At 33.2% G+C, this 14,525-nt stretch overlaps 1 protein-coding gene across 2 annotated transcripts in view; it reads right to left on the bottom strand.

The window, feature by feature from the left end:
• LOC124369234 overlaps positions 1–14,525 on the bottom strand; it is an 80,499-nt gene that overhangs the window by 57,909 nt on the left and 8,065 nt on the right. For both annotated transcript variants that reach the window (XM_046827114.1, XM_046827113.1), the window contains exons 4-7: positions 12,837–12,920; positions 7,477–7,614; positions 6,967–7,042; positions 3,116–3,306 (exon numbers count right to left, since the gene is read on the bottom strand). In XM_046827114.1, the coding sequence (XP_046683070.1) occupies positions 3,116–3,306; positions 6,967–7,042; positions 7,477–7,614; positions 12,837–12,920 (489 nt within the window). The remainder of the gene's footprint in view (positions 1–3,115; positions 3,307–6,966; positions 7,043–7,476; positions 7,615–12,836; positions 12,921–14,525) is intronic.

The raw sequence follows: 14,525 nt of genomic DNA, 5'->3' as shown, positions 1-14,525 counted from the left end.
GAAAATATCTTCTGGTCTTTACACATTGAAATCAATTTCAAAATATTGTAATCTGGAAACTTTAAAAATGGTTTATTACTCACATATTCACTCGCATATTTCTTTTGGTGTTGCTTTGTACGGAGCAACCAGTAATGCTAATTTACTGTTACAAAAAAAGGCTATGAGGGTTATGTTAAATTTACAGAGGCAGGAGTCAGTGAAACAAATATTTTCGGATTTAGGTATTTTAACTATTTATGGACTTTACATTATGGACACGATATTAGAAGTAAGGAAAGCTAATTACAGCTTACCTAGATTAGGCACCTTCCATAACTATTCAACTAGACACCGTACAGTAATCAATTGGCAGCTCCACAGATTAATTTACAGTTCACAAGGAAAAAACCAATAGTTGCAGGCATTAGATTTTACAATAATTTACCTAAAGATATCTTAGCAATTGACAATTTTCAAAACTTTAAAAATGAGCTAAAGCAGTATTTGATCAGTAGACCACTTTATACATTTGATGAGTTTTTTGTTTTTAGTTAATAGCCTTAAGGACTGAAATGTAAAATACACAAAATAATCTTGTATATAATGATAACCGTTATAATAACCGATTTGTCATGGGCCTAGAATATAAATTTTGTAGATTGAGTAGGTATTATGCACCTTGTATTATCTTATGATACCATAGTTATTGTAATGTATGGTATATTGTAAACTGATGCCATTTTATGTTTGTTACATGTTATGTACAAATTATGAATAAAGTGAATTTGTATTGTATTGTATTGTAACCTATTGCACTACATGTCACATTTAAAATCAACACAGAGACTGCAATGTGTAATAGCCACTCTGGTACAACTACCCAACTACACCTGCAAAAAAGGCATCGTATGAACTTAGTGTTATGACTGGTAACAGTTGTGTCCCTTCTTCATCCTTGACAAGCCCTACATCTTTCCATGGATGGGCCACCCCACAATACACAGCAAGAGGCTCACTAACTGAGTGATTCCACATGCCATCAACAGTAAACTGAAGTTTACAAACTTAAAACAAAGTGATATACCAATAAATTATAAACATATATCTAAATTGCATTCTTTGAATAGTATAAATGATGTAAGTAAGTTTTCAAACTATGTAAATACTGTTACTATAGATTATATGGGTAGTATATCAGTAGGCAATATGAATAATAATGATAAGAACATAACTAAGAATAACATGTATAGTAAGATAATTTTTCTAAACATCTAAGATCTAAAAAACAAAACATTTTTACTTGACAGTTGTCTACAAAAAATAGATATACATTTAATCTGCATCTCTCAACACTGACTTAATCAAAATGAGGCTGTGCATTAAAATACATCTGCTTACTGATGTGCCAGTGTTTTTAGCAGAAATAACCATATAAGAGGTGGATTATTGATTATATAAGTGACAAATATCAATCTAGGATATGTGATGTTGGCAGTTTTTGTATAGAATTACATTTTTAAGTATCCACAATCTTCATTGATAATCTTAAATTAATATTTATATCTCTATATCACTCTACTGCAGGAGATCCTATGATTTTTCTTGAAAAGCTTGAATATTTACTGCATTTCACTACTCAGTGGTGTAGTTACACCATTATTGTTGGTGAAAATTTAAATATAAATTTTGAGTTTCCCAAAAAAAACTGAAGCTGGTAATTTTTTCTTAAATCTGTTAGGACAATTTAATTTTCACTGTATGAATACCAAACCTACAAGAGGTATAAAGTGTCATGATATTGACATTTATCAATCTATCAACACACCATTCCAACACCAGCTGTGACATATTCCCTTTTCCTTATTCACACCATGATGGCGTCATTGTTACAATGCACAATGTTAAAAAAAAAACAAACAAAAAAAACAGATAAATAGACCACCTATGAACAAGGCAAAAATGAGTGAATTGGTGCTATTCATTTAAACTGAGTTTTAAATACGTCATTGGACGAACAATGTTTGAATAAACTGTGTCCTAATGTTTGTTTTATTGATGTGTATTTTACACTATGATTTTTAATTGATTATAGTGATTACATTGAATGTTAGGTGATTTGTTATTGATTATATTTTATTTTTAGGTTAGTTGTAGTATTGTATACTGCATTGTATGCTTAATAACAATACAAGAATTTGAATTTGAATATAAATATAGCAATTAATTAATAATATTTGTACCATTACATTAGCTAAAACACTTTTATGTGTTATCATGTTTTCTTCTATTGATGTATCTGGGAGGAAGTGTGAAGGACCCCAAAGTTAATATATGCTTTATGACCCCAAAGCTTATTGGAGGACAGTAAAACCAGGAATATAAAAAATCCTCCTGAAACCTCTAGATATGCAAGATTTTACAGAGCAATAGTCTAGTGAATCAGTAAAATAAATTATTCTTATGTAATTTTCAAGCCATGTAGTAAATGCTTTTCAATCACAGGTCACAAAGAAGATAAATATATTCCTTACCAGTATGCTGAAATAATATGCTACTGATATATGGTGTATAAAAACCATATCAAGGTTTATTGTGTAAAACCCAATTGGATATATAGATAATCCTTTATCATTTTCAGACCAGTAATTCCAAATGCTATAATTACAGTTGAAGTCTTGATAAATCAATGACCAAATGATTAAGGCATTCTGCATATATGTTCTGTGTGAGCTCATCATATTTGTTACTAATGTTTCTCAGATAATTCCAAATCAAAAAATTCATATTTAACTAGGTAAGCCTTTTGAAATGTAGATGGCAAGTGCAATTCTGTGTTGTCTACTTCATTGTTTCTGATACCAACCGGTTTGCTTCAGTTATAGCTGTCACTTTTTAGAGGAAATCACACAAAAAGTAACAGTATAGCAATCAGTAATATTTTTTTTAGTATCATAATCACATGTGAGGTTTAAGGACTGCTTTTGTAAGTTATTAACATATTTTATAAATTACCAACTAAAGTATTCTGAGCTCTTATTGACATGATATATTTAAAAATAAACTGAACTGTTTAAATCATAAGAAAGCATTGTTATAAAAATTGTTAACATTTTTACATTCATTAAGGCTTTACCTGCTAATCATTTCTGGAGTAGGCCACATGGCCACATCAGGTGATTCCCAGCTGAGACAACCGATGATGAGCCCATACAGGAAGCCAATGAGAACACAAAGTAACAATCCCATCAGCTCATTTAGAACACCTATCTTTTGCAACTTCCAATCTTTAGTAACAAACCCAAATGTGCTTGCCATTACAGGTCCCTGTGAAAATTATAACCAGGAAAATGTATTACTATAACATCACATTGAAAAAATATAAGAATTCTTTAATATGTAAGAAAAGTCTTAAGATTACAATAGTCATACAACTAAATGAATAAAGTAATCAATTTAAAAAGAACATCATTGGGGTTGAGTAATCAATTTTAGATGGCAATGAAACACAACAATACTGTATAGAAGTTGCCATGAAACTGTGGTACATGGTGAGGAGCTGGTATAGCTGGCCAGTGGTATGTAACCCTTTAAAGCAAAACACCACAGATCTAGAATAGGAGAGGAGGTTAATAGATATTCTAGAAAATAACAGCTGAAGTGCTCAGTCCTTTGGCGCAGCATATATGCAATATTTTGGTTAGGGGGATTAGTTCTGTACTAAGGCTGCATGTGGAGGGTACAGGGATGAAAATTGGGTTGCACATCAGGTTGACAATTGTTAAGATTGCATGTCCAATCTTCACCTAATTCTTTATGCGAGTTAATAGACATTTATTACATGAGTACTTGCTAAATAGTGGATGAAAAGCAAATTATAGGGTAGGTTAAGGGGTGCTCCCAGAGATAAATTTAAAGATAAATCATGTACCCAATAGATAAGATAAAGTGAGACCAACCACTGTAGATTTTCCTTTGGGTAGAGCATTCTTCCCACAATTTATGGAAATACATCAAGATAAAGTAACTAGAGAATAGTTTTTGAAACTGTCCCCTACTTTTATGGTGAAGGCATTTCAATGCTCAGGGTTCTAGTAGCAAAGGGTTTTTTTCATTACAGGTTTATCTTGTATTCAGCCTCTTAACTCTAAATAAACAAGTCATGATACTCATGGGCCACTAAAACTAAGGGCTAGATTTCTTTCATCAATGTAGTCATAAAATACCCAAAAACCATAACCTGTGGCTACCACTGTTCTGGATGAGTCAATAAGTTGCACAGCCAGGAGGACTTACCAAGAACACTTAACACTCAAAAATTTAAAGAACGTGATAAATGTTTTATTTGGATTTTGACTAAAAGAAGAACTGAGTTTGTCATGGGTCATATAGGTATATTGTTAAAAACATTGAAATCCATTCTATCATATGGATGTGATAACCTTGGTCCCTATTTTTTGAATTTATGTATTTAGATTTGTTTAAATACTATGATTTCACTATGGTATCATGCTATGTCTGATACAGACAATATTGACAATGAAACTATCAATATAGGATTTTTCCGGACACATGCCGTTGTTCAGTGAAGCAAAAAAATCAGTAACTCTACGTTTTGAGATTTGCAATCTGATCTCTTCTTCAAGTAAATAACTAACCTAACACATAATTACAAACTAGGTTAAAGTAAACAAATTATACCAAAGCGTTGTGACACGCCTAAGTCAGGAATCACAACCACCATGTTGTGTGTCAACTTCACTAACTCTAAAACATGCACTTAATACAAAACTAAACACAACACTAATTATTAAAACAGAACTACAGAATACATGTCACAATACGTCTGCATTCGTTGACCAACCAGTAGGTGTCAGTCAGAAGTCATAGGTGGTTGGACTGCATGCATTTGACTACATTTACTGCTCCCCATAGCGTAGTGTATTATGTAGAAGATAACTTGATGAAAAAGGAAGCTCTAATTAACTCCGTGGAGGCTGCGTTGAAGAGGATAGGTGTTCTTCAGATAATGTTAACTTTAATGTAGCCCTCTTAAGCAGTTGTCAAGTTAGAGCAAAGTTAAGAGAAGAAAATACCACAATTATTGCCCTAAAATGGTTCCCTCAAGGAAATGTACTGTCCCCCTTTTTATGGGCCTTGATGGCGGATGATCTCTTGACTAACATAGAGTTATTATAATTCTACAGTGTTATGTGCTCATGGTCATAGACAGAAATAAGGTACTTTGGTGTACCTCACCCAAAATACCCTTGACTTTATAGTTAACTAGTGTCATAATGTGGGTTATAGGATCAATGCATCTAATAAAGTATAGTACAGGAAAAGGGGCTTAGAGTTGGATCATCCTATTTTGGAATATATTAATATTCTAGAGTGGCAAAATAGCTATCTAGAAGTTGCAACAATAAGTTAACATAGAATCCTCACATAGAAAGTATTATATTCAAATCAGCAAAAGTTCTTGATGCTTTTAAAAAGGCTATGCATAGGCATTACCAGGGCAATGAGCTCCTGTCCTACTGTGGCAATGGAGTTCCTTTTTAAAAAGAAACACCAAAAAGCGGTTGGATGTGTATTAATAAGATCTTCAAACGGAGACACCTCCCATAACGCTACAATAAATAATAAGGTCATAAAAGTGTATGTGCTTTGGCACTGTAATAATGGGGAAAAATTCAAGGTCGTTTCACTGCCGCCGACTCTTAAGAAAATATTGTTCCAATTGGAAGTCATGGTCATTAAATATTTACCAGAAGGTTCATCCAGAATGGGATTAAAGATACAGAATAACTATCAGATACTCAGGCTGTTTTTTAGTGTTAAACACTTACACTTTGAATTCAAAGGTAGTATGGGAATGCAAGAACTGGCAAAAAAGGAACGAATGTTGCCCTTGGCTGGATGCTGGCTCATGAAGGCATTCCTGGGAATAAGACAGCAGACACCCTAGCCAAGATAGGCTCTGAAAACCCTTTGTATGGCCAGAGCCGAGCTGTAGAGTAGCGTTATCTTACAGTATAGTAAATGTCTTGGAAAAGAGGGTCAGATCTGGGGTATGGAGAAAGGCCTCAGGCAAGGACATAGCCAGCAAGGGGATCCAAAGGATCCAGACTCCCCAAATTTTCAATTTTTACAATTACTAAAAATCGTGTAAATTATTATTATTATTTAAATAATTCAGTATTACTGACATGTACCGCTGAAAGATTGTTCTCAACAAAGAAATGGGTCAAGAACTTTTTATGGAACAAAATGGGGCCTTACTCTCTGTCCACTACGGAAAAATATCAATTATCTGAACCCCCCCAAAATTTTTTTCCTGGCTAAGTTTTTCTGTTCTTAGGACTCATGTAATAAAAAATGTTACCTCTCCTTATAAGGATGAACTGGTCTCTTAGAACTAAGCAAGGAGGATATACGCCTAGCATTTAGAATATTAACAGGACCTCTTGGTGGGTTAAGCCAGACAGATGAGGGCAGGCCCACATAATACAGACCCATAATTCTTAAAGTCCCTAGGCAGAAGAATCAGCGAATGGCTGAACTGTCCTGCTGTTTTTAAAATCAGAAAAAAGTCCCTGGGGGCTTATTTCTTGAGTTCAAGGGATATTAGAGAACTGTAACCCACAAATGTTGTTTTTTCAAAAGCCTCAGATTTGAGGGATAAATACAAGTAAGGGAGGTACAAAGGTCCTTTTACCTTTTAGAAATCAGGGTCCTAGACTCTTCCCTCAGGTTATATATATAAAATAGTAAAAAATTCTTTAGCATAAACAAAGACATGTACATTACGCAAATGTGGTGTCTAGGTAAAGACTGTGTATCATGGTCATGACACCACCATGGTGTCACTTGCCAGAATGTGTTTTGACAGTAGTGATTTTAAAATATTTAGAAGTAAATGTGCATGGTCTAACAACTTAGTTACACCTAGTTAAATAACAGAATTGTAGAGAATTGTCTTACCATTAGAGGTGATATCAGCATACTAGCAACAAGAATAACAACTGAATTTTCCACTAGACCCACTGCAGCAGTAAATCTACAGAACACAATTCCTGGGTTATTGCTAACAATTAACTAAAATTAAAATCTCAAATACTACATACATTTTATTCTGCTTAATTAAAATGTTAATGAAAACATACATAAAATCTGCACATACAAATATAGCCTACTGAATGTATGTGTACAGAATTTAATAGACAACCTTACTTAAATTTCTAATGCATTTTTAACATGTTGATTGGATTTTCTAGAAACAAACCTAAAATCACTAGCTTGACATACTTTAAATAACTCATGTTATTTTAATTTTAATGACTTAGTTTAAATTATTACAATTTGTTGTCCTTGAAGTGCTTACGTTCCTAATAAAGTGGAGAATAGGCTATCCCACTCATGAAGGCCATATGACTCCAAAGAAATAACCTTAACATCTCCCTGAGAGTGAAAAGAGTTAATAAAAGTGCTCACGAGGCAATGACAAGTAGAACGAGGAAATCAAATGTGAAGACTGCATTGTTCTTGACTCCAGTCACTACTTGGGCAATCATCAACCGGTCCCTGACAGAATGAATGAATCGTTCCCAAGCTGTCAGCTCTTTTGCATATCTGCAAAGCACCAAATTTCTTTTTACAAAACTTAAGTAAATAATAAATTAAATTAAAGGCATAAACACCACATGATTTATAGTTGTGGTAACACTGGAAACTATTAGCACTAATTAACAATAGACAATAATAGACAATAGACAATATTCTTTATTTGCAATTTCTTTAAGAAATACAATGGCGTCAACACGTGATAATCTTGCTTTACAATTTTATGTATCTATTTGTTTATTAATTTTGTGTAATGTTTTGTCATCTTATAAAAGGTCAAAAAACTCCTTGGTCAAGTATAAGGGTCGCTCCACTAGCCAGTTCAGAAGTTCATTTTTTAACTGGTTTCCTCTCTTGTCCTTAAGGTTTTGTGGCAATGAGTTGATGATTTTGCGGCCAATGTATGAAGGTTTTTTGCTAAATGTTGTTGTGTGGTGAATAGGAAGATTGTAGTCGGCTGCTCTCCTAGTGTTGTATGAATGTATGTCTTCATTTCTTGGAAGGTCCAGCTGATTGGTGTAGATGACACTGCAAGTATGTAGAGTGATGTGACGGTTAAGATCTTAAGTGACTTGAACGCTTCTCTGCAGCTATCTGTAGGGCCTAGGCCTGCAAGTGTTCTAATAGCTTTTTTTTGGAGGATCAGGATTTTGTTAAGGTTGGCCTCGGATGTTGAGCCCCAAGAAATTAATCCATATCTAATGTGAGATTCTACCATCGCGTAGTAGGCTGTTTTGGCTAATTCCGGGCCTCCCATCCACATCATTCTTTTGACTACAAATATCCCAGATGAGAGTTTCTTGGTCAGTGCATTAATATGATCTCCCCAGGAAAGGTCAGCATCAATTGTGAGCCCCAGTAGTTTTGTCTTTTGTTCTGTTGAAATATTGGGAATATCTGGTATTTATTCATGTCTTCTGCTAAAATTGATATGTGTGGTTTTGGATGGATTGATAGCTAAGTCGTTTTGAAGACAGTATTGGAGTGCTTTGTCTGTAGATGATAAAATGCTAGTTACTAATTCATGTGATGTGTCATTTGCAAATAGAAGAGTTGTATTGTCTGCGTACATTATAGTCTCTACATTGTCATCATTGATAAAAACAGAAAAGTCGTTGGTGAAAAGAATAAATAAAAAGGGGCCCAGTACTGAGCCTTGAGGCACTCCTCTTCTCACTGGCAGTGGCTTTGATCTGTATACACATTTTTTTCCATTCAGATTTTGTTGAATTACAGTAATTTGTGTGCGATCTTTCAGGTAGCTAGCCACCCAATCTTTTGCTAGGCCGTCAATACCTAAAGCCAAGAGTTTTCTCAGGATGAGGTCATGACCCAAGCAATCGAAGGCTTTGCTGTAGTCAAGTAGAATAGCTGAGACATGTTTGCCATCTTCCAGGTTGTCTGTGATTTTTTCAAGTAAATTGGTAACAGCTGTGGTGGTGGATCTACCTTTGAGAAATCCATGTTGAGTTTTTGTAATAAGTTCATTTCTTTCCATGTAGTCTAGCATTCTTGACAGAGCAATCTTTTCTATTATTTTTGAGCGTGTTGATATTAGCGAGATAGGGCGGTAATTCTCTGGTTTGATGAGGGATCCTTTCTTGTGTTTTGGATATATTTTTGCAGTTTTTAAAGCAGAGGGGAATTGTCCTGAACTAAATGATTTGTTTATTATGCTGACTAATGGAGGTGCTAGTTGTTTGGCACAGTGTTTTACGACCTTTGATGGAACCTCGTCTACTCCACAAGATAACTTAGATTTTAGTGCGGATATTGTTGCAATGACTTCCTTTGTGTTAGTAGGTTTTAAAAATAGTAATCGGGTATCACTTTGTGGGAGGGTAATTTGGTGAGTTATTATTGTGTTTTTAAATTGTTCGCGATTGTTTTCCAATGTGGAAGCTGCTATTTTCGAAAAATATTTATTAAAGTGTTCAGCCACAAGAACAGGGTTATCCTCTATTTTGCCATCCATCTCCAACTGCATATTTGCTTCACCTTTTTGTTTATTTTGTTTATTTTGTTTCTCCGAGTTGATTGTGTCCCAGATGGCTTTACTCTTGTTGTCAGCCTGATTAATATATTCTGCTGTTATGCTTCGTTTGAGATTTCGGAGTTTAAGGTCGTAGGTTTTCTTTTTTTCTGTCATTGCTATTTTGTCATCATTATTTCCAGTTAGTTCATATCTGTGTAAGGCAGTTAGAAAATCTTCTTTTAGAATTTTTACTTCTTCATCGTATTGTACATTAAGCTTCCTACTTGGTTTTGCTTGTACTTTCTTCTTAGGACATACATGGTCTAATGTTTGTCTTACTGTTGTTAAAAACAAGTTGTAGCTCTCTTCAACATCTGGTGCAGCATGCACGCTCTCCCAATTTTCTAGAAAGAATTCGTCTTTAAGTATGTCAAGATTTTTCCTTGAAAATATTCTCCTCACAGTAGCTTCTTTCTTAGAGGACAAATTTGTTTGCATGTTGACGGTGCAAATCTGGCCAGTGTGATCTGATATCCCAGTCTGTACTACTGTAAAGTTCACCATATCTTCTGATATGTTTGTGCAAATACAATCAATAGATGTTCTGGAGTGATAAGTAGTCCTTGTCTCTGGGAGAGATAGCCGCTTGATACCAAAAATTGATAGTTCATCCTCAAAGAAAGTGTTGTCTGTATTTACGGTTAATCTGTCTATATTGACATCTCCCATTAAGATTTGGAGTTTAGCTTCAGCTTTATATGTAGTAAGTACGTCAGCTAATATGTCAACAGCTAATTTGACTTGTCCTCCTGGAGGACGATAAACACCAAGTACATAGAGTGTTTTATTCTGGATATTAATTTTTGTTAATGCAGTTTCACATACCAGTTCCACGTTCCTATTAGATATGTCAACTGCTTCTGTTTTTAGGTTACCTTTTTCCTGTACATAGATTGCAACTCCTCCCATTTTATGATTTTTCCTACTGTAAGATGTTACTAATTCATATCCACTAATCTTGGTAAGTAATAGCTTTTCTGTGCTCAATCCATGTTCAGAAAGTATCAGTATTGTTGGTTTTAAATCATTCATTAGATGGTTTATTCTCTCTACTTTTTTTTGATAGTCCTTGGACATTTTGATGAAATATAGTTATGGGAGCTATTTCATCTTGTGTAGGATAGAATTCCAAAATATTTTGATTTTGTGTTTTTTTGTATCCTGTTTGTGCCTTGTCTTTCTTGGACGTCGAAATTCTAAAAAAGGAGCTTTTTCAGTATGGTAATACTGATCTGAAGAGGTGTTGTTCGTGAGTTTTGTCTCATGTCCATTTTCCTGGGTTTCTTGGTGGTCTTCACCTACTGTAATGGGTGGCAGCAAGGTGTGGTGTGTCATGGTTGAGTTCTCTTGAGTAATCGGCAAGGGTGTGTTATTACCTTTCTCCGTAGGTTAACCGTAATTAACATGCTGCTTACTTTTGAGGATACACGATGTCAAGTAAATAGTTAACTAAATTAAATTTTGCATGGAGAGTAGGATGTAATGTTTAGAACATGTTGAAATAGTAGAGATTATTACAATTAAACAAGGCATGTACCTACCATTTAGATCAAGGAAAATTTACCAATAGTTCTTGATCCAGGGTTGTTCTGGTTTGGAGGTTTTCCAGATCAATTTACTGAAAGGAAAATTCTTTTGTTTCAATTTCAGTTGAAAAGAGGAGATTCCATACATGACGTACATGGTGCATTAGATGATATTTTTTTAGAATTAAAACAGAGTTTTTCTATAATCAAATGGTATTATAAAACCATAAAAGATTTGCAATACTTTGATTAGTTGTACTGTAAAATTGTCACCGGCCACTACAGAATTGGTAAATGAAATGTTTCATCTTTCTATTCTTGCAAACAGAATTATGATAGCCTTAGCCTAAACTGTGGTTTTTTATCAAAAATTGCATAAACGAATAAATTTAGTGTTCAACAGCACTTACAATGTTCAATAACTCTTAATGGGATATTTTTATTTAACAATGTTTATTTACATATCAATTATTATATTTAAATCACCGGTGAACTGAAAAGATTCTTGATCGATATGACAACAGTATTTCTCATAAACAGTTGGCAACACAGCTAATTTTCAAATTTAACAAATGTAAGCTTACATTTCTGGTACTGTCCCCACCCTTGCCAATACTACCTTATGGAATTGCATCAATAGATGCCTAAGAAAGATATTACCTTTCTGCTCAGTTATTATTAGGCCAATAATAACAATTGTTAAATGTCTTTTTCTCTGTTGAAACTTAATTTAAGAAAAACTATTAACAAATACATGTACAAAAAATTATTTCAAGAAAAAAATAACTGTAACTCTTTAGTTGTACTATAAATTGTAAATTTAAATTAGAATACTAAAGTTTGAAATTACAAAGATCAATGTGATTGTTGCCATTTACATTTTATTTTTAGTGAATCTGTTTCTTCTACTATTCTTCTACATTTGATGTATTTTTTAGCTTGTACACCACTGTATTAAATATGGTCATGAATAGATAAGACTAAAGTAAAAACACTGCTGTCTAGGAATTTTAAATTCATGAATAAAAACAGCAAATAGCCAACATAAATCACAAGATGAATGAAAATTGATATGGAACGAATTGTTCCTGTTACATGGTGATGCCATTATTTTTAATAGCATGCTAAAGAAAGATCAAAATAGACACATATTAACAAATTACCTATATTTATATCATACGTAAGCACATACAATATGGCAGATTCTTTTCTGCTTAAATTCTTAATGACAAATAAATATATATTACTTAGACTTAAAAGCCCTTTAAATGTGGGTCTTTAACGTGGATTGAAACTATTTTACAATACAAAATCTATTCTATATCTACTAATACACTGCTGGTTGACACATTTAAAATGATTCAGTTTTCTGCCAGATAGTAAAATGTTAAATTTAACTTGTTGGCAAAAAAGATCAAAATCAAGTCTTGGACTAATCCAAATCATTAATTAATTTATCTTCTACGATTTTACAGTGTTATTGGTCTGTAAATTGAGAATTTAGATTAGTCCAACACAATTTTGTCTGTAAATTTAGATACTTATCTATTATATACCCTCTGAGTTAAACACATATAAACTTGGTTACTTGCATGGGATAAAATCCTATAAAAGAAATTGTTTGACTTAACAACGCAAAGAATAATACAACTTAAGTTACTACTACTTACTTATGGGAAGTAGGAAATCTACTTGCTCTGTTGGGAGTAAGTGTGTGCTCTTTACCTTCATAGTACAGCGAACAAGGCAGAATGCTGAAATAAATGAGGATGTTTTATTTATAATAATAGACAAGGGTTGTCTAAGATACTGTTTTCCTTTTACTCATAAACAGAAAACAATATAATTATGCACTGAAAAATCTCATTATGAAAATTGTAAAAAATACAATGTATTCATTAATAAAACAAAAACCTTAAAAACAATATACTAGTGTCATGTGCTATGAGAAAAACCCATTTTTTATCACAGAGAACAAACGCTTTAAGACAATAAAAGTGTTATGACTAACAATATGTAATCCTGTTAACCCTCCAGAAAAAGACCTTCTCTTTACAATGTAATTCATTGTCTGATTGGTCCCTCTATAATCGCAAGGCTGATCTTTAGCATCTTTCCATATCAACTTTCAAGAATTACACTGACCAACAACAATTCAGAGGAAGTTAACTCAGAGACAATTCCCTCCTGGGGCTTATTATATCATTGGATTAGCTGTCAAGGTGTTGTTTTCTCATCAAACAAACCCCTAATTGCAGGAAGCCATTGAAGGAGGTAGCCACAAGAATGCCACTTATTACTCTTATTGAACATCAGCATCTCTCACATGAACACTGTTTACTAAAATGCAAAGCCCTGTAGCAGAGTAGACAAGGAACATTGGCTATGTTCACAACACTTTTGTATTTGATCTCCAAGTTGATCCAGCTAACTATTGGAGGATCATATGTTGTAACAAAGTGTTGAAAATCATATATTTGCTTAGACATTTAAAATATGTTATACACAGTTTTTATCTGAACTAATGATATGCTTTTTTTCATAGTACACTGTTGTATGGTATTTTGTACTGGGATAATGGTGTGGGTATAAGTAAAGTTCTTTTACTGCCAAAAAGGCCATCACAATTTTAACTTCTTCAAATTATTTATACCACTGTATGCCACTTTTTAATAAAGAAAATATACTTGCTGATATAAATGTTTAGATTTTAATCTGTTTGTGACATGTTAAATCTAATTTAAATGAACTCATTCTATCTAGTGATATCCATAATCATTATACCAGATAAAATAATTTTATTCATAAACCACACTATAGTCTTAGTAAATCCATGTAATCTTTTAATATAACTATTATAAAGTATTTTAATAAACTCCTTACTCAGCCCATTATATGAATAAAAATAGATTTAAAAAGGTCATGCACAAATGGCTTTAGGAAAATCCTTTTTATAATGCAGACGAGTTTTTAAATGCTTCATTTGATGAACTTTAAAATGTAATGTATCTTAATGTTTGTGTTTTAACGTGTATTTTAAAGTGTAATTTAAATTTAAATATTTTATTCTGATTATTTATTTAATTTTATTCTTAGGTTAATTATGACACTGTATATTGCTGAATGACAATAAAGGATGTTGTTAAATTGATTTTAAAATGCTAACTCTAGTCTCTACTTTGCCCACTATCTTCTGCAGATGTCTTGAAAGTGAGAGATCTAGAGTGACCCTTGAGTACTTTGGATCAGAGACCAACAAGTAGACTAGTAATCATATATTGTAATAATTTGAGGTGAGAACAGTGCCACCATATTTCACTTTAACGGATCCATTCTGTAAACAAGCTGTAACTCAGTTC

Source organism: Homalodisca vitripennis, chromosome X, assembly GCF_021130785.1.
Source record: "Homalodisca vitripennis isolate AUS2020 chromosome X, UT_GWSS_2.1, whole genome shotgun sequence".
NCBI lineage: Eukaryota > Metazoa > Arthropoda > Insecta > Hemiptera > Cicadellidae > Homalodisca > Homalodisca vitripennis.
Note: the sequence above shows the minus strand (reverse complement) of the source record. Positions and strands in the feature narration are given on the sequence as shown.